The 27701-nt window shown below is 39.2% G+C and overlaps 1 protein-coding gene across 2 annotated transcripts in view; it reads right to left on the minus strand.

The window, feature by feature from the left end:
- The window catches only part of LOC124722875 (ankyrin-3-like), an 898463-nt gene that overhangs the window by 569339 nt on the left and 301423 nt on the right, over positions 1-27701 (minus strand). For both annotated transcript variants that reach the window (XM_047248010.1, XM_047248011.1), the window contains 5 exons: positions 27212-27367; positions 15940-16068; positions 11757-11954; positions 11372-11668; positions 2540-2737 (listed from right to left, as the gene is read on the minus strand). In XM_047248010.1, coding sequence (XP_047103966.1) covers positions 2540-2737; positions 11372-11668; positions 11757-11954; positions 15940-16068; positions 27212-27367 — 978 coding nt within the window. The remainder of the gene's footprint in view (positions 1-2539; positions 2738-11371; positions 11669-11756; positions 11955-15939; positions 16069-27211; positions 27368-27701) is intronic.

Genomic DNA, 27701 nt, shown 5'->3' on the forward strand with positions numbered 1-27701 from the left:
TACAAGACTCATTTGACAAAATAAATTTTCTATTGCTCCAGTCCAGCACCACATTTTCCTGTTATGGTCATTCGCATCACTCATGAGTGGTTCTGCAATTCCAGCTATCCCTGCAATTCCCTGCTTACGGAGCTCCCACCATGTTGTTCTGGCTAACCCAACTCTCTGTTAAACTCTTTTTTCCAGGAGTGACTGTCCAACAAGATATGCAGGAGAACTTCTGTGCAAGGTAGGGAGAGGTATTGGTGGAGGCAAAGCTGTGAGGAGAAGTTGTGAGTTGTCCCTGGATAGCTCAGCTGGTAGAGCATTTACCTGCAAAAAGCAAAGGTTTCATGTTCAAGTTCCAACCTGACAAACAGTTTTAATCTACCAAGAAGTTTCAAATCAGCAAAAACTCCACTGCAAAATAAAAATCAATTCTATAAAAAAGAAAAAAAATGTTGTTCTACAGTCCAATTCAAATTATTTGATAGTTGACACTTCAAATATTGGAGCTGGTTTCCTGCAATCAGAGCACTCAGTGTCACACCAGAACCATTCGCCACTGCTGAACTACCAAACTGCCTCAAAAATTGGCCATTTCACTTCCAATTCCTTGTTCCAGCATTCTTTCTTGATGTTTTTGTAGCCAGAATCATGGATCTGGCACTTTTATTTCATATTTCATCACACATGATAACTGCACCAAAAAACACCCACACACACGTAATAAAGCTAATGAAATACACATGTTTCATACTCAGCACAAACCAAAGATCCCTGGATATTTCCATACAATATGCAATTCACCAGTTATCATAACCACAGAGATCGACTTACATTAGATAAGCTTTGTATGGCATTGCATGAAGCTGAATTTTTTAAGGCTGCAATTCTTCAATGCGACTGCTTCACCAAAGTTATAAGTGTAACAACTGCACACATAGCATATTAGCCTGATGTGTAGAAGATTGTATGTTTGAAAATCATCAACTGCAGTGGATTTTTTTAAACAAAAGAGTTTGATTATTATTTTTATTCAGTTAATGGTTTAAATGTAATTTTCTTAATTTGTTATTCTTTGCAGCATCATTTTCCATAATAGAATTAACTTTTTATTTTTTTACTTTTCTTCCAATCCTTTTTTTAAAATTTGGAATCTGCCTGTGTTGCCCATAATCAACAACTATGTGCCAACGAGGAATGCCAATTGGCTGGTAATATGGCAGTTCGTGTAGGCAATGTGAGGAAAGTTTCAGGTAACCAATGATAGTAAAAAAACAGTTTTTTTGTGGGATGAAATTGAATTTTTTCTGTCTTGAGTTTGCTCATAAAGGTTAGATTTAATGACCTTGAACAAAGCAATCATGATCTTAGTTCGGCCACAGACTGTTGACTGACATTTTCTTGGATATATTTCATATCACAAGTTTGTGGTTAGCTTAGGACATGAGTCTAAATTCATTTTTTAATGCATTGTATGTCATAGTTCATTCATCAGTCACTTTAAATCACCAGTTGACAGGGCATCTCATATTTCTAACGTACCTCACAGCAGCCACTTCCGACATTGCTTCATGTTACACAATAACAGCATTTGTGAAGTGTTCCACCATGTTGGTGTGTCACCTGTAACCAAGTGGTAGCCAGGAGCCGATGTGGTAACAATGTAACAGCAAGTGACAAATGTCAACTGTCAAGTAATTTTAATCAGACTGTAGTTGACCTGTGAATGACTACCAAGATATGCTCCAATTTTATTTACAAAAATGTGGAGGTGGAGCTACTGTCTCCACTTCAAGTAAGTAACTGAATTTTTTTTAAAAAATGTGATACTCATAGCCACACAGTCACACAATGCAAAAATGATGATAATATGGTCATTCTTATTCCCTGTGCTAATTTAGCTCAAGTTAAAGTTAAAGAGACACTATATCGGGTATAGTATTACAACAAAGGGAGCTTAATTGAAACAGGTGAGATTGTAGGAGGAAGATTGAGGAAATTCAAATAAAAAGTAAACTATGAATCATAAATAGGAGTAAGTGTTACATGAGCAACAAGAAGAAAAAGAAGAAGAAGAAGAAGAAGAAGTAGTAGTAGTAGAAAGTGGAGGAGGAGGAGAGAGAAAGAAAGAGCCTAATTCAAGTAATATTCTGTATGCTAAAAAGAGGTGTCTTAAAAAATGTGAATATTGCTAAAATATGTAGAATTTTCACTTGGCTGAATAGTAGTTTAAGTTGAGAGGACATTGAATAAGTTTCAACAACACATTTTGAACTCGGCTGATGATCAACTACCTCAAACAGTGAAAAACTGCAAACACTAAAACCTTTTGAGTTCAACAGAATATATCTTCAGATACATAGCAATCACAAATAAATTTGTTAGTCATTTTGATTTTACCTGTGAGCTTTACAGATTTTCTCAATGCAAAAGAATCCATAGAAATGTAACTAATATACTGAGGACAATAACTATTTGTCTTCTGAATGTTTTATAAAATCTAAACCTACTACAGTTAGTAAAATGTACTTGTACTAAAGGAATTTATACTCACTCTTGCCCGGGCATCGACTTGTGCTCCATTCCTTAAAAGAATACGGATGATATCTGTCTGATTGGCTCTTGCTGCCAGATGCAAGGGTGTCTCCCCACGAACTGTTGGAACATCAGGATTTGCATCATGTTGCAAGAGATAGATCACAATATTCATGCAACCCATGAAGCTTGCTACATGAAGTGGTGTTAGTCCTGACTGTAAACATAAAAAAAACACCATGATAATTTTTTGAAGGGAGTTTTTAACAATCAGTAACTAACTAACCAAGAAATTAACACATAATTTTAAATGAAAGTAATGAACATATACATAATAGTTTTGAGCTAATAAGTGCTTGTTCATAACTGTATACTTATGATTGCACACGTAACTGCCATTATGTTTACTTTTTATCATAACATATATCTCAAATTTCTTTTTATCTTGTTTGCTGAAAGAGCTTCAAGTACTTTCATCATCAAAACATCATGTACAACATGATGTTAACAGTGGATTGTTGGAGATGGGATGCTATTTTAGATTAGAAATAGACAAGAAGGAAATTGCCCCTGCAGGCATATGATATGATACTGAAATTTCCCTAGGATGATTTTAAAAAAATGAAAAACTGTATAGCAAAAGCTGAAAAGATGTTAAAACCAAGACCAGAAGGCATCAGTTTTTTTTGTTGCTTTGCTTTTTGAATTATGTGTATCAACATTCAACTGGAATGCTAATTGGTACTGAGATCGATATGGGCTTACACATAATATCTTTTTGACAACAGTTTTTTTTCTATTATGCCTTAAGCAAAATACAGAAGTACAACAGCCCTCCATCTGCCACCACTCCTCCAACTGAAACTAAGACCTATGCTACTGAGGAACAGTCAAACAAAAAAAATGTTGTGACTTATCTGAGATTTGTGACTGAGTCATTTGTAACATCATCATACCAAAGTTAAAATATCATGGAATGGTAGTCACAGTAGATTCAAGATTTTTGTCCTGTCTGTATGCTATAAAACAGTATGAATCAATTCCATGTCCATCAGATAGCAACAGACATGCTGACATGATGTAAACCAGGATTCTATTTTGAATAGTTCAGTACTTCTAATACACACAAATTATCTTCCAACAGCATTGTTAAAAGATGTCAATTTTGCTATTTATGCAGATGATAGAATGGTACTTCTAGAAATTAAAAAAAAAACAGTAGCAGTCCTCTTACATAAAAGGCAGTTAATGATCTATTTGAAAGCATCAGCTCATGGTGCTAGAACAACGAATTATTATTATTATTTATTATTATTATTATTATTATTATTATTATTATTATTTTGTTATTATTCTTAAAAGATGTGGTACACATAATTCAAACACCAGAAGCTATGCAATGAACTATGAATTACACTGATTAGATAGTGTTTAGTTTCTGAGACAGCAGATAGATCATAACATAAATTCCCTAACCTGCACCTTATAATTAACAGTGTGCATTAGTTCAGGTAGATTTATAGTACCCATTAGCACAGCTATAAGTGTTTTAAAAATAAAGAACTCAGTTTATTCCACAAAATTCCATTCACTGATCAACTACAGAATCAGTTTTGGGGAATCCAGCTTAAAGGAGCATGTTTTATAAGAATTATATCTAGTGTTACTTTCAGAACTTCCTTCACAGATGTCTTTATTAAATTAAAATTAAACTTGGTGTTTTGGCAACTGTTCAAGAATACATATATTCATTAATACCTTTCTTATTATCAATATTACTCCCCTCTTAAAACCATAATGCAACGTGCTGTTATAATATACTAAGGCTGAAAACAACCTCTACAAAGACTTCAAGGGCTTAAAATTTGTACAGATAGGAATGAGACATAAAAGGGCATGTCTATTGAGTCTCCTGTCAGAGAATGTTGCAAATTTTGTGGGAAATATAATGATGTTTAAGAGAGAACTGAAGTGCACTCTGTCAGGCAACATGTTCTAATCCACTGATGAATATTATTGTAGGAACTCTTAAAATTAGCATATTGTACATGGTGTCCATAATTAAAGTTTCAAAACACTGTAGAAAGAGAACCACTTCTCAGAATGAATTTGAACCGTATGTTACTGACACAGGGAGAACTGTCATGGGGGGAGGGGGGGGGATGTGTCAATATATGACACTGTAAGTGTATTAATGTAAATGGGTCAGCTACAAATGACAGATGAATCACAATATGATGGCTATGGTTTGAATTGCACATTCACCATCTGTACTGTTCAGTGTGCATGACTGCACAGATGTGGCAGTCAACAGTTAGTCAGGTAAGCCCATCCACCACAGAAAGATCATACCACATTGGATGAGAAAAATCAGTTTGTAAGTGTCCTGAGGCTGAAAACAGCATAAAAAGCAAGATGGCATTTGTTTCCAAATGTTGTGAGAGTGGTGCAAAACATGCTCATTATGCTGTCTACAGTTTCCTGGCACACATTGAACTTGAGAAACAGCATGTTTCACAACAGATCAGAGTGTCTCAGGGGTAATGTTCAGAATTTGTTGCACAATGAGTGCCTTCAGTTCAACTATGTTCAAATGTGGAGCACTGGACACAACATATTTCAGATAACTCCACAGCCAGAAGTCACACATATCAAGATCAGGTTACCTGGATGGCCAGGCTGTAGGCAAATGATGGCTGATAATTCTAGCATTTCTGAAATGTCTCTGCAACAGCCTCTTCACTGGCTGTGCAATGTGTAGAGGAGTGTCATTTTTGCATAAAAATGATCCTACCCACACATCCACACTGTTGAAGGGTTGGAATGAGGCTAGTGCACAAAAGACTCTCATAGAGTTTATCAGTGATGGTACAGGTAACAGAACCGAAGGACTCATCTTCTCAAAAAAATACAGCCCTATGATAAATGATGCAATCGAGCAGCACCACATAGTCACCTTTAAATAATTAAGTCGAACCAGTTGATGTGTGTGTGAATTTTCCATTGCCCACATTTTGCAATTCTGGATATTGACATATCCTTGGAGATGTTCATAATGTTCACAGAATGTTACATTGTCATTCATTGTCCACTTCAATATGAGCAAGAAATTCCAGAGTGAACATTTGTCTTGCTGGAAGGTCATCAGGAAGCAACTCCTGAACATGGGTGATTTTATATGGATAGTAGGGAAGGATGTTTCATAGGATTTCATGCACTATGCTCACAGGCATGTCCAACATTCAGGTCATTCCCTGTCCTGCAATGTTGTGATCACATCTTTGATAGATGTCAGATCATCTGCTTTGCTCCCTCTGCCACACTGCACTTCAAAGGAACCTGTCGTTTGTAATTTTTAATCATTTTCTCCAGACCCTCAGCAGACACTTTCATATACTTGACTGTCATGAAATTCTGCGGGGCTGCTGGAGGACAGTCACTATTCCTGTAAAAGAGCTTTACCAGCAGCATGTGATCCTTCACAGAGACAGTCATGCTGGGCATCTCGGATGCAAATTGAGGAACAGCTATGTGCTGTGCACCTGTTGGTATGCATATTTTGACACTTACAGACTATCTACTGATCAAATTTTCATTAATATTTTTCCCATGATTTTCCCATCACTTCAGTAATCTGCTGTTGAAGTCTGACATCATTCTGAACAGGTATTCTCTTTCTACAGTATTTTGAAACTGGAACTTTAATTATGGACACCCTGCATATAATATAATTAATACTGGCACAGTAGTGACAGTTAAGTCATTGTATTGTATTGCATTTAAAGGAGATGGATATCCTTGGCTTTCTCCCACATCCTTAGAACCCTCTGTAGTATTCACAGAATATGAAATATGATTCGCCCACTGGAAGAAAAAAAAAAAAAAAAAAAAAAATCTTCACTGAATACAATATGCGCTGATCCAGTACTAATCATGTAAACCTGATCATTACTGCTTGTGGGTTTTTCTTTGCTGCTTCAGTCTCTGTACTTTACCTTCATACCAATAAAAGGTACATATGAAGAATTTGCAAAAACATATGTGATCCTTACAAATCCTTGGAAGTCTGCAACCACAAGCATCTGTGGTAAAATTGTGGTTCTCACAAATCCCCCATTACCTAAGCTTAACATCAAAGACAAGGGATGTTGCAGGTTTGTCAAACCTTTTTTTTCAACTGTTCGTGTCAATCAATATAGAGAAAATACAATCAGCATCTTAAAAATCTCTCTTTATACAGGCTTTATATCAACAACTAACGGAAATATGTTCATAAATGAAAGTTTCAAACTGGTGCAACACGCACTACTGAAAAATGTAATGTTCGCGTAAGATAAATATTTCATGTCTTGTGTAACTGCTTTTTTCATTACTCTGTCACTGTATATTATGCTTACAAGGAAAGATATATAACTCAAAACTTTTTCAATGATCATTACCAACTTCTGAATATCAAATGAACCCATCATAGGCTATTTCACCATTACTATAAAAACTTGTAGCACATAAAGGAGAAAGAAGGATGACAAACAGAACATAAATTAATACAACAAACTGTATTTTCATACTTTAAACAAAATAGTATCTTCATCTGTGGCTCTTACCTCATACTTTCAATTATCAATTGGAGTTAGGTTACTTTGCTATTTATCAGTGTCCTCTGTACATATGTAATTAATAAAATTAAGAATTTCAATTCATAATTGGCTGAAACATGAAAACACAAGGACAGAAAACTACAATTTTTAACAGTTTCAATAAATTCTTCTCAAATAATTTTATATCTTTTTTTTTATTCACCATGAAACTTTCATTTATGGTGGTCCCACATAGTCTGAAATTGAATATCCATCTCTTCATATTCTATGAAAATAAGCTATGAGTTACTGTCTACATTCATTACATTTCATCTGCAGATGAAATATTAATTGTGAATGAAAATGAATTTACAAAAAGTGTTGAAAATACTTTGGGAAAGCTTGCATCCTGGTTCCATCAAAATGGACAGAACTAAAAGCATTACCTAGATTTCTTAATGAGTTCAAACTATATCACTGAAACTGGGTGACATAAAAACAGCTTGCAATGATCAGGAAATGACAGAAGCTAAACAAATGAAGTTTTTAGGCCTAAATATTGACTAAAATGTACATCAGAAGGTTCACACAGACTATTTAAAAAATAAATTTGCACTGCAAATTTTGTCCAAGAACATGGACATCAGTATTACAGTGCATCACAGTTACTTTGAGTCAGTTATACGTTATGGGTCCATCTTCCAAAGAATTCAACAAACCTTGCAAAACTATAACCAGAAGACAATTATTAAGAACATGTGTGTTGCCAAATGAAGGGTGTTCCTTCATTCACTGTTAAAAAATTTGAAAATATTAACCATTTCTTCCCTGTGCATTTAAGAGCTCTTCTTTTTCTTGCACAAATATTGCTGTAAGTCTGGAACTTTCTACTTCCAGCTTTATTATAGCATTTGTTACAGAGGAAATTTTAACCTTTCATTCAATGTTCAAACTGTATGCCCAGATACCAGAATGTATGGGATTGAAAAATTATGATAATCTTAACGGTGGAATATATGGAACATTGAGGTTGATTCACTGACAAGATTGATCTTTACTTTTCTAGTTGAAAAGTGCTATAGTTTTACCAAATAATTCATGCATGATGTAGACAGAGTTTGAATAACAAAACTGTATATTTTGCTGCAGACTGAGAATGCAGCAGGTGACACATTACTGTGTCACTGTATCACAGTAATGTGTGGAAAACAGCATAAAACTTCTGTATTCCTCTAATTTAAAGAAATGTTCATTTTAAATCTTGACATGCTCCCTGTGTAATAAAACAAATTATTTGAAAATTGTACATTATTTGATGAATAAAACAAATTTAACAATTCTGTTTTTTCTTGGTCAGAAAATAGTCTTTACGAGTAATATGGCAATTGAGCTTTAAGGAAACAGCTTAGGATTTTTTCATGCCTTTGACACCTCAAAGTCATCTTTACAACCTCTGCTTCAGCCTACATCACACATATAGTTGCTTACAACCACTGTTACTATTTTTACTATCACGAATTCCCAAATATCATTGGGAACGTACACACAGAAAGGGATTGGAGAAAGAGGAGGGAATATTAATACAATGTAGCTCACACTGTACCAACATGATATATAACATACAGAGACAAACAGGTACACAAGCTACAAAATATAATGTTTGTTGAGGACAGGGATGAGGAATCATGCTACATGTGAAATGATAACATGCTGTTTATAGCATGAACAATTTATATTATGAACAAGCCCAGGGAATGAGTACCAGGATAAAATGATGAAATAACAGCATCATTCTTAGCCTGTCCTCTCTCCCAGCCAATTCTCACTTATTTTCATCTATCTACATTTCCTCAGTCTTAGTTCTACCTCAGCCCCCACCCCATCATCACGTTTGGTCCATTAATAAGGTTTAACTCCACAAATAATTTGAATTTTAGAGTTTATTCTTATAAATTCAATATGAGACAGTCACCAGAGCAATAAAAATTACTGAGAGAGAGAGAAATATTTAAGCAGTTTGTGCAATGAAATACAATTTTGATTATCAGTTCCTGGTAATTGTAATAAGAGAGGAGAAGGAGTTTGATAAAGGGAAAGGATTTCTGGTAATGGTACAGGAGCAAACTTAAAGCAAAATTGATTTTATATCCTTTCTATGCCTTTACCATATTCACCTGATTATAAGAAGACTTTTTTTCCCATATTTGTCATTCAAAAAATAGGTAAATGGTTTTACACCATTTAACAGATTAATATAGGGGTCCTCTCAGATTTACAGATGAAGCTATTAGGGTTTCATACACATTTATTTTGAAAAATTCCGATGTGTAAAGCTTAACAAATAATACCTTCATTCAAATAGGCTTGAAATTTCCCAGCACACAGAAGCACTCAATAAAGTATCAATCCTGTTCAATCAATCACATGACATTTGACTTGCAGCACTAGTGCAATGGATGGATACATGAGGAACTATGAACTAGGCACTACAACAATCTAATGCTCTATTTAAAAAATTGACAATTTTGTGAAATACAGGAGAAAGTAGCATTAAATTGGCTGTGGACAAATTGTTCATGCTCATATGGTAGGTGCTTCCATATCCAAGAGAGCAGAAATTTTCAATGTTTCAAGACACACTGTATCAAAGATCTTTGCCACATATAAGAAAAGGGGAAAAACATCATCCACTATGTCACAATGTGGATGAATAGCATTAAAGCTATCAACTCATAAATGTTTGTCGTATTTGAATAGTTTTTCAATAGGAGTTCTCATACATGTGTGGATACCAGATATATACATTTATGCTGATTTTTAAGTGAAGGTAACAATGAAAGTTGTACTTCATTGTTGTACTTCAAAACAGTACTTCGTACTTGTACTTCAAAAACCATTACATGATTCTGAATTGAAGTCAGTGTTTTATTTGGTTATGAGAAACTAATAATTTACAAAGTGCCTTGCAAATGAAAATTTGGTAGCTCTTCCTGTATCAGAATACCCAAGAAAAAAATTACCAGTGTTTAATCCACTTTAGAACAAGATGGTGACATTCAGATGAAACGAGAAAGAAAATTAATCCAGAACTGAATGCCTAACAAATGAAACAAATCACATTAAATTGATTGCAACTGTTACCACAACAATAAATTACAGCAGAAAGACCCATTGTGGAGTGAGTGGTTCCAGCAGACAGCTTTAGATTCCAGGCTGAGTGAAGATTCGACAATTGGAATAAATCATGATTGTGATCATTTATTTATGTATTAGTTGCTGTTGTTTAATGTAACCTGCACCCTAGAACATACAGCTGTCCTTGTTTCACTGCTGCTCAAGCACAGCACTATGGAAGGTTTGGTGAGAGAAAGCTGACATGAGCTTAGCTGAGAACTATAACCAATGTGGGGAGAGGAGTGGTGAGCAGGAAACAAATTTTGTCTTGCTGCCAACCATGGGAACCGTACTGCATACTTTGGCTTTTTATGGACATCTAACATGTCTGACTGCAATTTGCCTGAATCAGTTTGTACCAGGAATCGAATTGACTTTACAATTGGCCAAGTACTCAACAACAGTATAAATTTCTGCAGGAGATGCTAAAAGTCTAGACTGCGGCCAGTGGTGTACTTACGTGTTTTGTGTAGAAATGTTATCAAAGTTTACCATGAGGTGAGATGGACAAGATAGGGTGTGTATCAGCTGCGGAATCTACACAATCATTGAGTAAGTACCAGGCAGACAATATGTTTTTGTAACAAAAAATATTGTAACATTCTCATGTCAGTACAGATGTGAAATCCACTGTGTGTTAAAAAACATAAAAAAAAAATTAAAAAAGAAAAAGGAAATTGCAACATATCTGTGAGAAACAGCCAAATATTTGTGAGAATGAAGACATAAGTTTCACAGCTGTCCTGTTAGGATGATGATGATTATCAAATATAGTGGTACCACAGACAGGCTACACAAAAGAGGCAGTGAAAATAAAAATTAACATAAACATTTTTTTGTTTTTTTATTTCTCCTTGTATTATCAAAATTTAGAAGTCCAATAAATGGCATAAATTTAATGTAGGTGTAATAGCAACTTTTTAGGCAGCTACCTTAGGTCAATAGAAGTTTGTAATTTTGACTAGTAAGAATATGTAAGAGCATAATTTTTTCTCATGAACCTTCTTAAAAAAAAGGGTTGTTGTCTTATATTCAGGGTTGTCTTATACTTCAGTAAATATGGTATATACAAAAACAATTTAATATATCTAGTAACAAACCTCAGTTGTTGCTTCAATGGATGCACCATGTTTCAGGAGCAGCTCAACCACCTTTATGCGATTTTTCTTGCAAGCAATGTGGAGAGGAGTGAATCCATTGAGTGCTCTGGCATTTGGGTCAGCTTTGCGATCCAGTAGTAGCTTAGCTACTCGCACGTGACCACAGTGAGCTGCAACATGCAGGGCAGTAAGGTAGTCTACAGTCACTTCATCAACTGGTGCACGATGGTACAAGAGAATTCTTGCTGCATCAACATGGTCCCCTTGTGATGCCATGTGCAAAGGTGCCAGTCCATTCTGAAAAGTTAGTAATGTGAAGAATGTATTATCGTTATAAAAATATGTTATTGTTGTCCTTAATGTCAAGTATCCATATACAGCATACCTTGGTCTTTGAACTTATTGGTGCCCCTCGCTCTAGCATCATGTCAACTACCTGTTCATGGCCTGAACGGGCAGCACAGTGCAGTGGTGTCAGTCCATCTCGTGTTTTTGATTCAATGTTAGCACCTTTCCCCAAAAGTAAGGATACCATATTGGTCTTGCCCCATTTGGCTGCTACATGAAGTGGTGTTATGTTGTGCTGCGAATATTATTAGCATTTAGTTAAATGAGATATACATTTTCAGAGTACCTGAATCATCAAATTTACAAAATGGTAGCAGAGATATGAACAAATAAATTGTGACAAAAATGCTTGATCATCCTGACATACCATCTCTCCATCAACCCAGTGGGTTTTTGTATTATCATTAAGTATATCTACCTCTTTTCTGTTACAGGGACACAGGGAGGAAACTTTGGCATTTTGTACCTCTTGCTTGTGGGCATCTTTTTGCTTCCTGACAGCATATACCGGATTTTTTTAATATGTCACTTAGCTTCCTTTTCTGATTTGAACATAGTTTCATTTTTAATGACAATATACTAACACAACTTTTAAATACATAACAGACTGAAATGAGCTTTTCCCAGTAACTTATCCACATGTTGGCTTCATGTTACACACCAAATTTCCTTTCTCAATAAAAAACTGTCAACATGACACTTTTATCAGTCTGATAAATCACAAATCTACATTCATATCTGTATTTCACAAGCCACAGTTCGGAATGTTGCACAGAGACACAGCACACTGAATCATTTCACCCTCCGTGCCATTCACAGGTGGTGAGTGGGAAGATTGTCATTACCCCTGTCTGAAACTTCCTGGCAGATTAAAACTGTGTGCCGGACCGAGACTCGAACTTGGGACCTTTGCCTTTCGCGGGCAAGTACTCTAGACACAACTCGGCAAACAGCAGTACTGGTGGAATTAAAGCTGAGAACAGGTCGTGAGTCATGCTTGGGTAGCTCAGTTGGTAGAGCACTTGCTCAAGAAAGCAAAGGTCTCGAGTTCAAGTCTCGGTCCGACACACAGTTTTAATCTGCCAGGAAGTTTCATATCAGCGCACACTCCGCTGCAGAGTGAAAATCTCATTCTCATTACCCCTGTCTGTTTCTCTAATTTTGCCTTCATGGTCATAACACAAAAGTTTGATAAAGTTACATGTTTCTTGCCTAACAAAGTGCCTTTCTTGCAATGTCTTCCACTGAAATTTGATGAACCTTTCGACAACACTCCTAAGTTGACCAAAGAATCTTGAGACAAATCATGTGACTGTATTTTGTGTGGTGTCACCGCCAGATACCACACTTGCTAGGTGGTAGCCTTTAAATCGGCCGCGGTCCGTTAGTATACGTCGGACCCGCGTGTTGCCACTATCAGTGATTGCACACCGAGCGCCGCCACACGGCAGGTCTAGAGAGACTTCCTAGCACTCACCCCAGTTGTACAGCAGACTTTGCTAGCGATGGTTCACTGACAAATTACGCTCTCATTTGCCGAGACGATAGTTAGCATAGCCTTCAGCTACGTCATTTGCTACGACCTAGCAAGGCGCCATTACCAGTTACTATTGATGCTGTAAAACATGTACCGTCAAGAGCGATGTTCACCAATTATGGATTAAAGTTAAGTATTCCAACAGATACGTACTATTTTTGCTAGTCTCATATCCCTGACCTGTTCCAGACCTCACGCCAGCCTGCATGAGCTTAAACGTGTGCCCTTCGGCCCCCAGTCCTTGTGGATTGGCTGTCTTGCCAGTCCACAAAATTTTGCATGTTCTCTATAAATAACTTGGTAAGCACCTCAGACTGACAAAGAGTATTCAACTAATGATTTTGTAAATTATCACATTTCTGGGAGAACTAAGTTTAATGAAAACCCCATCAGGTCCACTGGCCTGGCTCTGTTGCCTTCTTCATTTGTCTTTCAGCTTCATGCTCATTTATTTCTATATGCACCATTTCCTTCTCATGTGTTTGAAGATAAGAAGTAGGAACTGTGTTGTGATATTCAGTGAAAGAATTTTGAAAGACAGAATTTAATATCTAATCTTCAGTTTATCATCTCACATTTTACTGTCATCATTATCAATAATCATCTGGACAGATAAGTTTGACTGATTGATGAAAATTACTTACAGATTTTTGACAATAGATAAGTATATGTGTGGAAGGAAGAAATTTCAGATGTTGAACTACTGACTAGGCTGTGGCTCCAGCTAGCAACAAGCATCACAGTTTTTGGTAAACAATTAAGATGTTTTTTTATTTGGGAGTAATAGACACAACTCGGCAAACAGCAGAAGCATTGAGTCATCAACAGGCACACACAAAAAAGAATAAAGCTTTGCTAGCTTTTGGAAGAAATCCTTTGACACTATCATATGCACACAAACACCTGCACACCCACATTAGAGGTGCACACAGTGAGTGAATGAGCGCGTGTGTGTGTGTGTGTGTGTGTGTGTGTGTGTGTGTGTGTGTGTTTTCTACATTGTCAAAGGATTTATTCCACAACTAGTTGCCTCCAACTAGTATCTCATGATCTGGGTATTTATGCACTACTGACCAAAGACTTTCTTTGAATGACTCAAGAACTGTGATATCAAAATTGGTTGGCCAGTAAAAACATCCAACAATTAACCTGGTTTCTTTTAGACCTGTTGTACTTGACCAGATCACTCCACTGTTAGAAAGCTTCAACCTCAATAGACACAATATTTTTGTCAGCAGCAATGAACACTCCCCCTCCTATGGTCTCTTATCTGTCTTTTTTATATACATTTCGACATTCCACCACGACTCACTAAATGTCTCGGAGCTTTCCATATTGAGTTGCAGCCAGCTCTTGGTCCCGAGAATAATTTGCTTGCAAGAACTTTCCTGAAGGGCAGTAAATTCAGGAACTTTGTTATGAATACTTTGACAATTTACTGATAAAATTTTGACAGTCAAAGGTTCTTTACTCTCAACATGGTCTGACTTCCCTTGCTCCATATCAACTGGTGAGTGTTCATAAGTGTACTTCAAACTACCGCCTAGCCTGAAAGGCCCTCATGTGCATTCCATGAGTACTCTGCTACCCAAGTACCTGCTTCCTTTGTGTACTGCACCCCTGACCTGTCAAGGGGTGTCCTACAAATTCCCAACTAATAATGCAGGTGCCTTCTCAATAAAGGTAGTAAGACAGATATTATAATTACCAACCAGTCTTTCTGCTTACCTCCTTCTCAAAGCTACTAGAAAAGTATATGTATGCAAGAACAGTAGCACATCTATACCAAAATGAGGTACCTAGTCCCAGTTAGGATTTTAGATGGGTTTCTCCACAGAACGTGCGATCATGAATTTGATTATACAGAATTTATGTGAGAAAATGCTGCTAACTGGTATTTTCTGTAACTTGTAAAGTGCATCTGATTGTGTAGTTTATAGAGTTCTTCTAAAGAAGTGAAATGCTCACTTGCGGTGGTATGGTATCCGAGATCTTGTCGGTGACTGGTTTCTTCCTAACTATATGAACGCACATGTCACATTCAGAGACCCACATAGTCTGCACAATAAAACAGCATCTTCAGAATAGTGAATAATCAGTAGAAATATACTGCAGGTATTGCTATTGGATCAACTCTTGTTCTTTTTGTATCCAAGAGGTTCTCTGCAAATGGATTGCCACTGAACTCAGATAAGATACATTACACACAGTTCAATTCTGAATCAGGCCAGACAACAGTATCAGAAATAATACATGTCGGAAAATCAATAACTCTAAATTCTTTGATGTTTATATTTAGAAGAACCTGAACTGGAAGTCAGATGCTGCAGACTTTAAACATCTGCGCTTTGTAGCTTCCAGACACACTTACAGTCAAATGACGTCTAACAGTAAATATCTGATACTCCTAACAGGCCAGAAGCAGCTTTTTATTACTAGGGATTTAATATATCTCTGCCTCAGATATAACAATTCACAATCACAACAGTGTGGCAAGCCACCAATGAGAATTTAAATTACTTAGCATCTAAGAAGTTGCACTGTTTTTATCAGCTGTAGCATGTGTTTGTAAGACCATAGGAAATAATAATAATTACTTGTGCAGACAGGTATTTACTCATAGAAATGAAATGTGTAGCAGGTCATACATAATTTCAAACTAATACTTTCATTAAATACTAACCTTAGCAGAGTAATTAACATCAGCACCTCTACTGAGAAGAAGATTTGCTATATTTTCATTTCCATAGTGAGCTGCAATATGGAGAGGAGTGAATCCACTCTTTGAGGTCACATCTGGATTATGATCATTCTGTAAAATAAGAAAGGTTTTGTGAAATTAAATGGATGCAATAAAGGGTAGAGGAAGCTTAATTTATTGCTCCTCAGGAACAAGATTAATACAGAAAAGCATTTCCATTCTCTTCTTAATGTGATCAGGTAAAAACTTTTCATTAGGACAACATTAAAGCATGTAAGTATCACAATTTAAAATAAGTTATGAGTCTTACGTGCTTATGCACCACCCTGTTTCCAACTTTTGCAACTAAAGTACTACAATATCATGCACACTTTGAAATTTTCTCATCTACTATCAGTGTGGTCTTATATGTTTTTAACATAATTATAGGCATTATTTCTCTTTATTGATGAGATAGATACTTTATCTGTGCTATCATCTGAAGAGCGAGGTTCCAAAGCAAGGTTGGTACCTCGCAACACAACCACAAGAAACGATAGTCACTGTAAGCTGCATCAAGTAATGAGACACACCAGTGTAGCCATAACCATAAATTTTTTGCTACACTGCCATATCCTCTTATCTACTTACAGCGAAGCACAGGACTACTCTGCACAGTTTTCAATCATTGACTAAGATGACAGCATCATCTTCTAGTAGGCCAGCAATGTAATGAATGTCATAGGTAGAACTAAAAGTAACAATTATTGTTAAATGTACTCTGGTGGAGACACCTGTATTTTGTCTGTATCTAGTGACATTTCAGTGTTCAGAGACTGTTGTAAATACTCATGACATTCCTGTGGAAATTGACTGTAAAAAGTTGTGTAAATATTCTTATCTACGTTGTAATAAATAACTAATATTTTATGTGTTATAGTATCCACTCAGTCTTCTCCCAGAGTAAACCAAAGAACCCACCATCGTACCAGGGACTGTGTTTTCATCTGGTACAAAATTATCATCACTTGTACTGTTCATGCACATTAGTTTCAACTACAACTTGCAACAAAGCCTTCTGCAGACCAATGCAGTTACACAGCTTTTGCTGTAAGCATTAAGTGACTGTTAAATGTGATGAGATATAAACTGCATGTCACACATGAACATTATGTATGTCCCAGTATGTAAACGTGCTCTAAAAATTGTTAACTGCTACTACACTTAACTTATCAGAAAAATCATTATGCAAATGATTTGACCTTCATCAGGTTTGACATAAACATTCATCAATTTTAATATAATTGTGTATCTGTGGAAAGGGCATTATTGTAGATAAAGCAACAGAATATAATGACAGAGAATTTTGTTCTTACATCTTTGTGTTATCAAAGAACCAATTCAATTGTCAATAAAGCTTGCACATTTGCAATCTTTGGTTGTGAATAATCTTGTTAAAGTCACCATTCCATTAGCAAAATATTATCAATTTTTCATGTACCAGTGAATGGAGTTTTTAAAATTTCATCCATTCTCCAGGTACAAATATATTGTTTGTCATGTTCAAGACTAAATGATGGTTCATATAAACAAACATGAATACTGTGTCAATAACTAATTCTTTGATCCACTATGTTGCGGTGTTGTGAATGGGATACATGCCCCTGTCCTATGCAAATGGAGCATATACCTTTATATGGATGTGTTTAACCTCTTTACAATTATATAATGATGATACTGTTGTGATAACTTTGTGTGGATGAAATTTGTCAATGTTTTTCATTCAATGAAGATTCTTGTACTAGGATATTTTTGCTGGTGAAGTAATGTACCTTCAAACTGTATAAAAACTAGTATTCTGCTGTGTGAGTCATTGAGCCTAGATTTTAGCAGTCTAATATATTTCCATCATGACTGGGCTTCTGAACTACATGTTCCAAATAACTTTCAGAGGCAGCATTTAGTATTGTTTCACAGGGTGCCTTGTTATTTTCACCACTTAAAAAACAACAATTATTCAACTGAGAGGAAGATGATTGACGTCTTCCCTAATTATGACAGTGTGATAAGGGAACATATGTGTAATACTGAGCAACTGTACTCCAAGCTGTCTTGGACACAACTTCCTTAACAGGATGTATCATGACCAATCACCTGAATGTTTTGACCAATCTGTTTATGATATTGCGGAACAAGCAGATGCCCTGCACTGTACTCATTCATTGATTGATTTATTTTCAACAAGATTTTATAGTTGAAAAAATAGTGGTATTTTGTTAATCAAACCAAAGAAATTTTGACAGCAACAATATGCTCCACCACAGATTAAAATTTCTTCTCTCTAACAACTCCTCCTATATAATATATGTGATCTAGGCGTAAGTAATCAAGTACATATTTACAAAAAAAGTCAGGAACATATCACACCTATAACTATAATAAATAATTTCTTTACTGCATTAGAGAGCTAATATTTAGTGGCACTATCTTTTCGTTGACTCCCTAGCTGCATACCACTGAAATATGTGTGCTTTCAGATGCCTTTTGTGGGTGATAGAGTTTTTTTTATAAGGTAATATCAGTATGTTCTAACTCCGTCCAAACAGGCTTTGGAAGTCCCAATGGTATCCATCAGCCGCCATGTCATCCTCAGCCCACAGGCACCACTGGATGTGGATATGGTGGGGCATGTGGTCAGCACATCGCTCTCCTGGCAATATCTCAGTTTACGAGACTGGAGCCGCTGCTTCTCAATCAAGTAGCTTCTCAGTTTGCCTAACAAGGGCTGAGTGTACCCCGCTTGCCAACAGCGTTCGGCAGACCGGATGGTCACCCATCCAAGTGCTAGCCCAGCCCGACAGTGCTTAACTTTGGTGATCTGATGGGAACGGTGTTACTGCTGTGGCAAGGCTGTTAGCAGTCATGTTCTGCATTACTTAATTTTTATACTAAAGTTTAGAATAAGAATTCAGTAAGAAACTGCATAACACAGTAGTAAAAAATTACCTGCTGCACCACCATACCAACATACAACATTCTAATGACATACAAGCTGCAAACATACGTCACATGTCCATTTCAAAAGTAATGACAACAAATATGTCTCTTACCTGTCAATCACCATAGCATTATTGTAAGATGATATAGGAAAGTGACAGACGTACATACACTCCTGGAAATTGAAATAAGAACACCGTGAATTCATTGTCCCAGGAAGGGGAAACTATATTGACACATTCCTGGGGTCAGATACATCACATGATCACACTGACAGAACCACAGGCACATAGACACAGGCAACAGAGCATGCACAATGTCGGCACTAGTACAGTGTATATCCACCTTTCGCAGCAATGCAGGCTGCTATTCTCCCATGGAGACGATCGTAGAGATGCTGGATGTAGTCCTGTGGAACGGCTTGCCATGCCATTTCCACCTGGCGCCTCAGTTGGACCAGCGTTCGTGCTGGACGTGCAGACCGCGTGAGACGACGCTTCATCCAGTCCCAAACATGCTCAATGGGGGACAGATCCAGAGATCTTGCTGGCCAGGGTAGTTGACTTACACCTTCTAGAGCACGTTGGGTGGCACGGGATACATGCGGACGTGCATTGTCCTGTTGGAACAGCAAGTTCCCTTGCCGGTCTAGGAATGGTAGAACGATGGGTTCGATGACGGTTTGGATGTACCGTGCACTATTCAGTGTCCCCTCGACGATCACCAGTGGTGTACGGCCAGTGTAGGAGATCGCTCCCCACACCATGATGCCGGGTGTTGGCCCTATGTGCCTCGGTCGTATGCAGTCCTGATTGTGGCGCTCACTTGCACGGCGCCAAACACGCATACGACCATCATTGGCACCAAGGCAGAAGCGACTCTCATCGCTGAAGACGACACGTCTCCATTCGTCCCTCCATTCACGCCTGTCGCGACACCACTGGAGGCGGGCTGCACGATGTTGGGGCGTGAGCGGAAGACGGCCTAACGGTGTGCGGGACCGTAGCCCAGCTTCATGGAGACGGTTGTGAATCGTCCTCGCCGATACCCCAGGAGCAACAGTGTCCCTAATTTGCTGGGAAGTGGCGGTGCGGTCCCCTACGGCACTGCGTAGGATCCTACGGTCTTGGCGTGCATCCGTGCGTCGCTGCGGTCCGGTCCCAGGTCGACGGGCACGTGCACCTTCCGCCGACCACTGGCGACAACATCGATGTACTGTGGAGACCTCACGCCCCACGTGTTGAGCAATTCGGCGGTACGTCCACCCGGCCTCCCGCATGCCCACTATACGCCCTCGCTCAAAGTCCGTCAACTGCACATACGGTTCACGTCCACGCTGTCGCGGCATGCTACCAGTGTTAAAGACTGCGATGGAGCTCCGTATGCCACGGCAAACTGGCTGACACTGACGGCGGCGGTGCACAAATGCTGCGCAGCTAGCGCCATTCGACGGCCAACACCACGGTTCCTGGTGTGTCCGCTGTGCCGTGCGTGTGATCATTGCTTGTACAGCCCTCTCGCAGTGTCCGGAGCAAGTATGGTGGGTCTGACACACCGGTGTCAATGTGTTCTTTTTTCCATTTCCAGGAGTGTATGTATGTGAGGTTCAAAGTTTATTTAAGAATTTGACATATTAGTTGTCAATTATTCAGGAAGAAACTTAAAAGTGGTGGGTGCATAGTTGCTTTGGTGATCATGGTCCAGCTGACATTACCTATATGGAGAGCTGAAATAAGTTTTACTAGTAAAAAAAGCTACTCTTGCCTTAAAACTGTTTTTACGGTTTATAATTTGAGTTTCTCTACTATACACCACCATCAGGTGTGATGCATACTAATTGTGCACTTTTACTTTGCCCCTCTGTGATCGGTGGAAGTCACCTGACTTTGTGCCACTCTGGAATGTTTACAGTTGCTGCCAATGTTAACTATATAAAAGTATTGTGTGCCATAACAATAAGCATCCATTGTGAATATAGTTTGTGGTCTTACGGGTAGTAATCGTTAAAATCAACAGTGTAGGGAAAGATAGATTGCTACTTACTGTAAAGATGACATGTTAAGATGCAGACAGACACAATTAAAAGACACTTATATATAATATTTCGGCCACAGCTTTCATCAGAAAAAGAAAGAGAGACACACACCATTCATTCACACAATCAAGCACACCTCACACAAACATGACTGCAAACTCCAGCAGCTTGGAGCAGAATACAACTATCATGTGGAATGGAAGCAGCAATGTGGAGGGGGTGGGGAAAAGGAAGGGATAGCAGTGTATGGGTGGGGGGAGAGAGAAGTGCTGTCTGATGCAGTATGCATGGACGAGAATGCCAACAGGCACAGCATCAGGTTTTTGTGGGACAGGGAGGTGGCAAAAATGGAGCAAAAAAGAAGAGGCATGAAGAAAGATGGGTTGGTGCATGGGCAGAGGGCAGTAAACAAAGAGGGTGGGGGGCGAGAGGTGATAGGACAGAGAGGGTGGAAACATTGGGTAGAGGGTGTGGGGACAGTATGTTTTGTAGGTTGAGTCCAGGATAATTATGGGAGTGGAGACTGTGTTGTAAGGATAACTCCTATCTGTGCAGTTCAGAAAAGCTGATGGTGGAGGAGAGACGCGAGATGGCTCGGGCAGTGAAGCAGCAATTGAAATCAAGCATTTTACGTTCAGCTGCATGATGTGCCACAAAGTGGTCTGTTTTCCTCTTGACCACAGTTTGGCAGTGTCTGTTCATCCTGGTGGACAGCTGGTTGGTAGTCATACCAATAGAAAAAGCTGTGCAATGATTGCAGCAGAGTTGGTAAATGACATAGCTGCTTTCACAAGTGGCCCGGCTCCTGATGGAGTAGTATAAACTTATGACAGGACTGGAATAGGACGAACTGGCTGGGTGGATTGGGCAGGTCTTGCCCCTGGGTCTTCCACAGGGATATGACCTTTGTGGCATGGGTTTGGGATTGGGAGTGGCATAGGGATGGACTAGGAAGTTGTGGAGGTTGGTTGGTTGATGGAAAACTGTTTAAGGAGGGATGGGAAGGACCTTGGGTATGATGTCCTTCGTCTCAGGGAATTATGATAGGTAATGAAAGCCATGGTGAAGAACGTGGTTGGTTGTTCCATTCCGGGTTGGTACTGAGTGATTAAGTGGGCACTCCTTTGTGGCTGGCTCTTGGGGGTAGTGGGAGGATTGGGGATGTGAGGAGAATTGGTACAGGAGATCTGGTCATGAACTAGGTCTGGGGGACAGTGCCTGTCTGTGAAGGCCTTGGTGATACTGTCAACATAATGAGCAAGGGAGTTATTATCACTGCAAATATATCATGCCTGGCTGGCCGTGCAGTATGGGAGGGATTTTTTGGTGTAAAAGGGATGACAGTTGTTTAAACACAGGCACAGTCAGTGGTTGATGGGTTTAATGTGGATAAAGGTCTTAATGGAGCCATAAGAGAAGAGGAGGTCAATATTTAGGAACGTGACATGCTGGGTTGAGGAGGACCAGGTGGAGCAGATGGGAGGGAAGCTGTTGAGGTTGTGAAGGAATGAATATGGGGTGTCTTGGCCCTGAATCCAAATCATGAATATATTGTCAATGAACCTGAAACAGACTAGAGCTCTGACGCTTGGGTTGCTAGAAAGGCCTCCTCTTGAAGACCCCTTCAGCAGATTGGCACAGGAGGGTGCCGTGGCTGTGCCACAGATTTGTTTGCACACCTTCCCTTCGAAGGAGAGGTAGTTGTGGGTTAGGATAATGTTAGTGAGTTGTATGAGGAATGAGGTAGTAAATGTGGAGTCTGAAGGACATTGGAAAAGGTAGTGTTCAATAGCAGTAAGAACATGGGCATGAGGGAAATTGGTGTATAGGGAGGTGGTATGAACAGTGATGAGTAGGGATCCAGGAGATAAAGGGATGGAGATGGTGGAGACTCGGTGAAGGAAGCGGTTGGTATCTTTGTTGGAGGCTAGATTACGAGCAATTCGTTGGATGTGTTGGTCAATGAGGGCCAAAATTCTTTCAGTGGAGGCACAATAACCAGCCACAACAGGGGGTCTAGGATTGTCGGGTTTTTAGATTTTGGGAAGCACGTAGAAGGTGGGTGGGTGGGCTGTCATTGGGATGTGGAGGGAAATGGATTCAGGGGAGAGGCTGTAGGAAGGGCTTAAGGCCTTAAGCAGGGATTGGAGGTTGTGTCAGACTTCTGGCCTGAGATCATCTGGAAGAGTTTACATGTGGAGGAGTCATATAATATGCTGAGGTCTTCTGCCAGATAGTCACTGTGGTCCCTGGTGAAACCTTTGTCTGACTGTATGATGATTAGGTCAGGATTTGTTATGAGGTTGTGTATGGCTATTCTTCCTTCTGCTTAAAGGTTGGTATTCTGAGGAAGGGACCCGAGGAAGGATGGTGAGGCTAAATTGGAGGTAAGGAATTTCTGGAAGGTGACCAGCAGATGGCTAGTTTGGAGGGCAGAGGATCATGGCTGGAAAGTGGTATGAACTGGGAGAGGCAGGTTGGCATTTGTTGGGGGATTGGCAGCAAAGAAGTGTTCCATTGCAGGGATCAGGAGAAGGAGAGTAGGTGTTTGCCAAGTCCAGCATGGCTAAATTTGAGTGTAGGACTAAAGGTGAGGCCTTTGGATAGGACTGAAACTTCTATGGACCAGAGGATTTTGGCAAAAAGGTTAACGACAGTGTTAGAAGAATGTTTTGGCTCTGGATTTGGTGGAGTGTTGGTAGGACTTTTGGGGGATATGGCAAGATGAAAAGGTTGGATAGGTTAGGTTTAGATGCTGTGGGAGGAGGACAAGGAGGAACATTGTGGGTAGGATAGGGGTTGGAAACTGGTGTCCTGAGGTGGCAGTGGGAGGTCAGCAGGTTCAATTACTTATTGAGATGATGTCTGGAATGCTCCACAGGGGGCCTAATTACCTCTCATCATGGACTGAAATGAGGGACATCCTACTGGAGATGCTTCCCATCCCTCCTAATGTGGTGCTGCATCAACCACTCAGCTTCCACAACATCCTTGTACACCTCTACATCACTCCTAATCTCATCCCCCTTGCCACAATGACCATATCACTTGAAGACTCAGGTGCAAGCCTAGCCTAATCCATCTTTCCAGAACTCCCTATTCCAGACCTGGCATAGGCTTATCCTATCGCTACCTGTGAAAACAGCCATGTCATTTACCAACTGTGCTGCAATCATTGCACTGCTTTTTATATTGGTACGAGTGTCAATGAGCTGTCCATCACGATGAACAGCCACCACGAAACTGTGGCCAAGAGCAAAGTAGATCACCCTGTGGCACAATATGCTGCCGAACATAAATGCTTGATTTCAATGGCTGCTTCACTGCCTGAACCATCTGGGTCCTCCCTTCCATCACCAACTTTTCTGAACTGTGCACATGGATGTTATCCTTACAACACAGTGTCTGCTTCCATAATTATCTCAGCATCAACCTACGAAACATACTGCCTCACACCCTCCACTGAACAGTTCCCACCTTCTCTGTCCTATCACCTCCTCCCCACTCTTGTCTCCCACCCTCTTTGTTTGCCACACACTGTCAACTCACCCACCCATCTTTCACCACTCTGCTCCCTTTTGCTTCATTTTCCCCACCTCCCTGCCCCGCAACAACCTGATGTTGTACCTGTTGTCATTCCAATCTCTGGACACTCTGTCGGACAGTGCTCCTTTCTCCCCCCACCCATACAGTGCTATCCCTTCCCCTTCACCATCCCCTTGAGACTGCTGATTCCACCTCTTGCGATAATTGCATTCTGGCCAGAGCTGCCAGAGTTTGGTGGTTATGTGTGTGTGAGGTGTGCTTGGTTGTGTAAATGAATCGTGTGCGTTTCTCTTTTTTTCTGACAAAGGCTGCAGCCAAAAGCTTAAGTGTAAGTTCCTTTTAATTGTGCCTGTCTGCAACTTAATGTGTCATCTTTTCAGTAAGTAGCAATCTGTCTCTTCCTACGTTGTTGATATCCTACCTGGAGTTTCCACTGTGTGATTGTTAATGTGATTTACAGAAGAGAAGGAAGAGGGTTATACCTGGTCCTCGTAGCGAGGCGTGATCAACTTTCATGTTACCTCTGTGACTCGTTAACCTATTACACATCCACTCCTTTTATAACCTGTAAGCTGGCTGCTCTGGGAAAAGGAGGTGGGGCATGTCTCAGCAGCCAATGTGCTACAAGCTGATTGCAAGCTTCCCCTCCAGCATCATCTTCTCAGGGGCAAGTAAAAGTGTGTGATCCATACTGACCATTCATTTGAGAATTTTTGTCTATTAGTCTATGACTTTTTGTTGCACTGAATAAATATCTTTGAACAAAGAAATTTTTATATTTACATGATTTTTTTGGATGTATTTCTGTATCTGCTCCATCTCTGTCACTGTCTTCTAAGAAAACTTCATCAAACATATCATCACTCGCCGGCCGGACTGGCTGAGCAGTTCTAGGAGCTACACTCTGGAAACATGCGACCGCTATGGTCGCAGGTTCGAATCCTGCCTCGTGCATTGATGTGTGAGATGTCTTTAGGTTAGTTAGGTTTAAGTAGTTCTAAGTTCTAGGCGACTGATGACCTCAGATGTTGAGTCCCATAGTGCTCAGAGCCATTTGAACCATTTTTTATCATCATTCAATTTCCTCGTGTTTTCACTTCACAAAACACTTTGTCTAATTTCTGCCAATTTCGGCATTAGAGTCTTCTATCTTCTATTTTCGCTGCACTCTGTCATACACTTTAATGTATCATCCACTTCCAATGTCCAATGTTTTTCTCATTTACTGCACTCTTTGGTGGTGTTCTTCCCTTCACTTCTACTTTTCAATTACATTAATGAGTCAAAATATAATGATCACTACTCACTGCGAGAACAAATGCTGCTGGTGCACTGCAGACACATTACACGGTAAGGAAGTGTATAAGTGTAGCAGAAAAGAATGGAAAATCATTCTAGTGACAATAAGAGTTACAAATGGGGAAATCCACTGACATAAGGTAATCTGAGAAATGGCAGACTGGCTTGGCACCTGGGAACAAGCCACTTGGAATAATTCAAACTGGTCAGTTGCTCATTTGCTACTGTCATCAGTATCTGGGGAAAATGGTTGAAGGATGATGTAACCACAATCACATGGGGGATGTACAGGCAAAACCACAAGTAGGCAACAAATGTTGAACGTTCATGTCTCATAAGAAAACATGGGAGTTGGAGGATTGACCATTCTGTAAAGCTTTATAAGGAGAAATCTGTGACCGATCTGATGTCAATGTTCAATGCAGGTGCAGTCAAAAGTGTTTCCAAGCCTGCTGTTTAGTGCACATTGTTGAACATTATGATCCACACCAGGTGACCATCACAAGTTCCCATGTTGACAAGATGATAAAAGTCTATTATGATTGCAGTGGGTACAGACTCATTGAGATTGAAGTGGGGATCAATGGAAAGTTGTTGCTTGGTCAGATGTATCACATTTCTTGTTACACTAGGTTGATGTTCACATCTGGATAAACCATTGTCCAGGCAAATGGCTGCTTGAAGCTGGCGCCATGCCATGGACACACACTGGTGGTGGCACTATTATGGTATCACAGTACTTGTGATAGTAATCTAATGCACCATGACAGTTGTGGTCTACACGCACATTTTTGTGGACACCACCTGCATCCCTTCATGCTTGATGCCTTCACCGAGGGTGATGGCATCTTCCAGAAGGATAATTATCCATATCACACAGCCAGGCTTTTAGTGGTTGGAGGAGTGTGGTGGTGAACTCAGACTGATGTCTTGTCCACTGAATTTGGCCAATCTGAACCTGAATGAACACATCTGAGATGCTAGAGAGCTCACCTCCATGCCTGCAAGTGACCAGTCCATAATTTATGGGAATTATATGACATGTGCACGCATATCTTGGCCCACATGCCTCTGAAAATCTACCAAAGACTAGCTGAAACCATGCCATGCAAAACTACTGCTGTATTGTGTTCCATAGATGGACAAACATACTATTAAGGAAGAGGTATAATGTTTTGGCTCATCAGTATATTTTACTTCATTATCCATAGCTTTACTTGGTTAAAAGTATTTTCCTTTCTTTCATGCAAAAAATAAATTGTTTTTCTTTAGTTCATACTCTGCCAATAAATGCAGTTATAATCAAACAAAATTTCACAGTAAGTCATTTAGAGCACATTTATAATGGAACTAAATCAATAGATGCATAAAAAATCTTAATTGGGAAAGTTAACTCACCTGTAGCAACAAGGCTGCTGCTTTGCAGTCATCCTTTTTGGCAGCAATGTGCAAAGCAGGCAGACGCACTTTGCCTCTTGTGTCATTTTCAAGTAATACTGCAACAACCTTGTCGTGACCCTGTTGCATGGCCACAGCCAGTGGTGTGAACCCATCCTGTACAAAATTTTATAATTTCAGTGTAACTTACATGCAGCCAAGTTCTGTCCATGAATGGAAGATTAGCTGCTTAGCTGATGACTTTTGTGTTGTATAACATTTTTATTATAACTGCAAATAGTAAAGGTGACTGCATAATCAAATTATTCAGTGACTAATATTTGAGATAACACAACAATTAGCACAAAAATGCATACAAAACATGAAAATCAAGCAGCTAATATGCTGGGAGATTAGGAAGAACCGAAAATAATCATTTTAGTTTGGGGTCAGGAGAAATAGAATAGATGGAAATGAAAAGACACCTGAATAAAATATATGCCTCAAGTTA

This window comes from Schistocerca piceifrons, chromosome X (genome assembly GCF_021461385.2).
Source record: "Schistocerca piceifrons isolate TAMUIC-IGC-003096 chromosome X, iqSchPice1.1, whole genome shotgun sequence".
NCBI lineage: Eukaryota > Metazoa > Arthropoda > Insecta > Orthoptera > Acrididae > Schistocerca > Schistocerca piceifrons.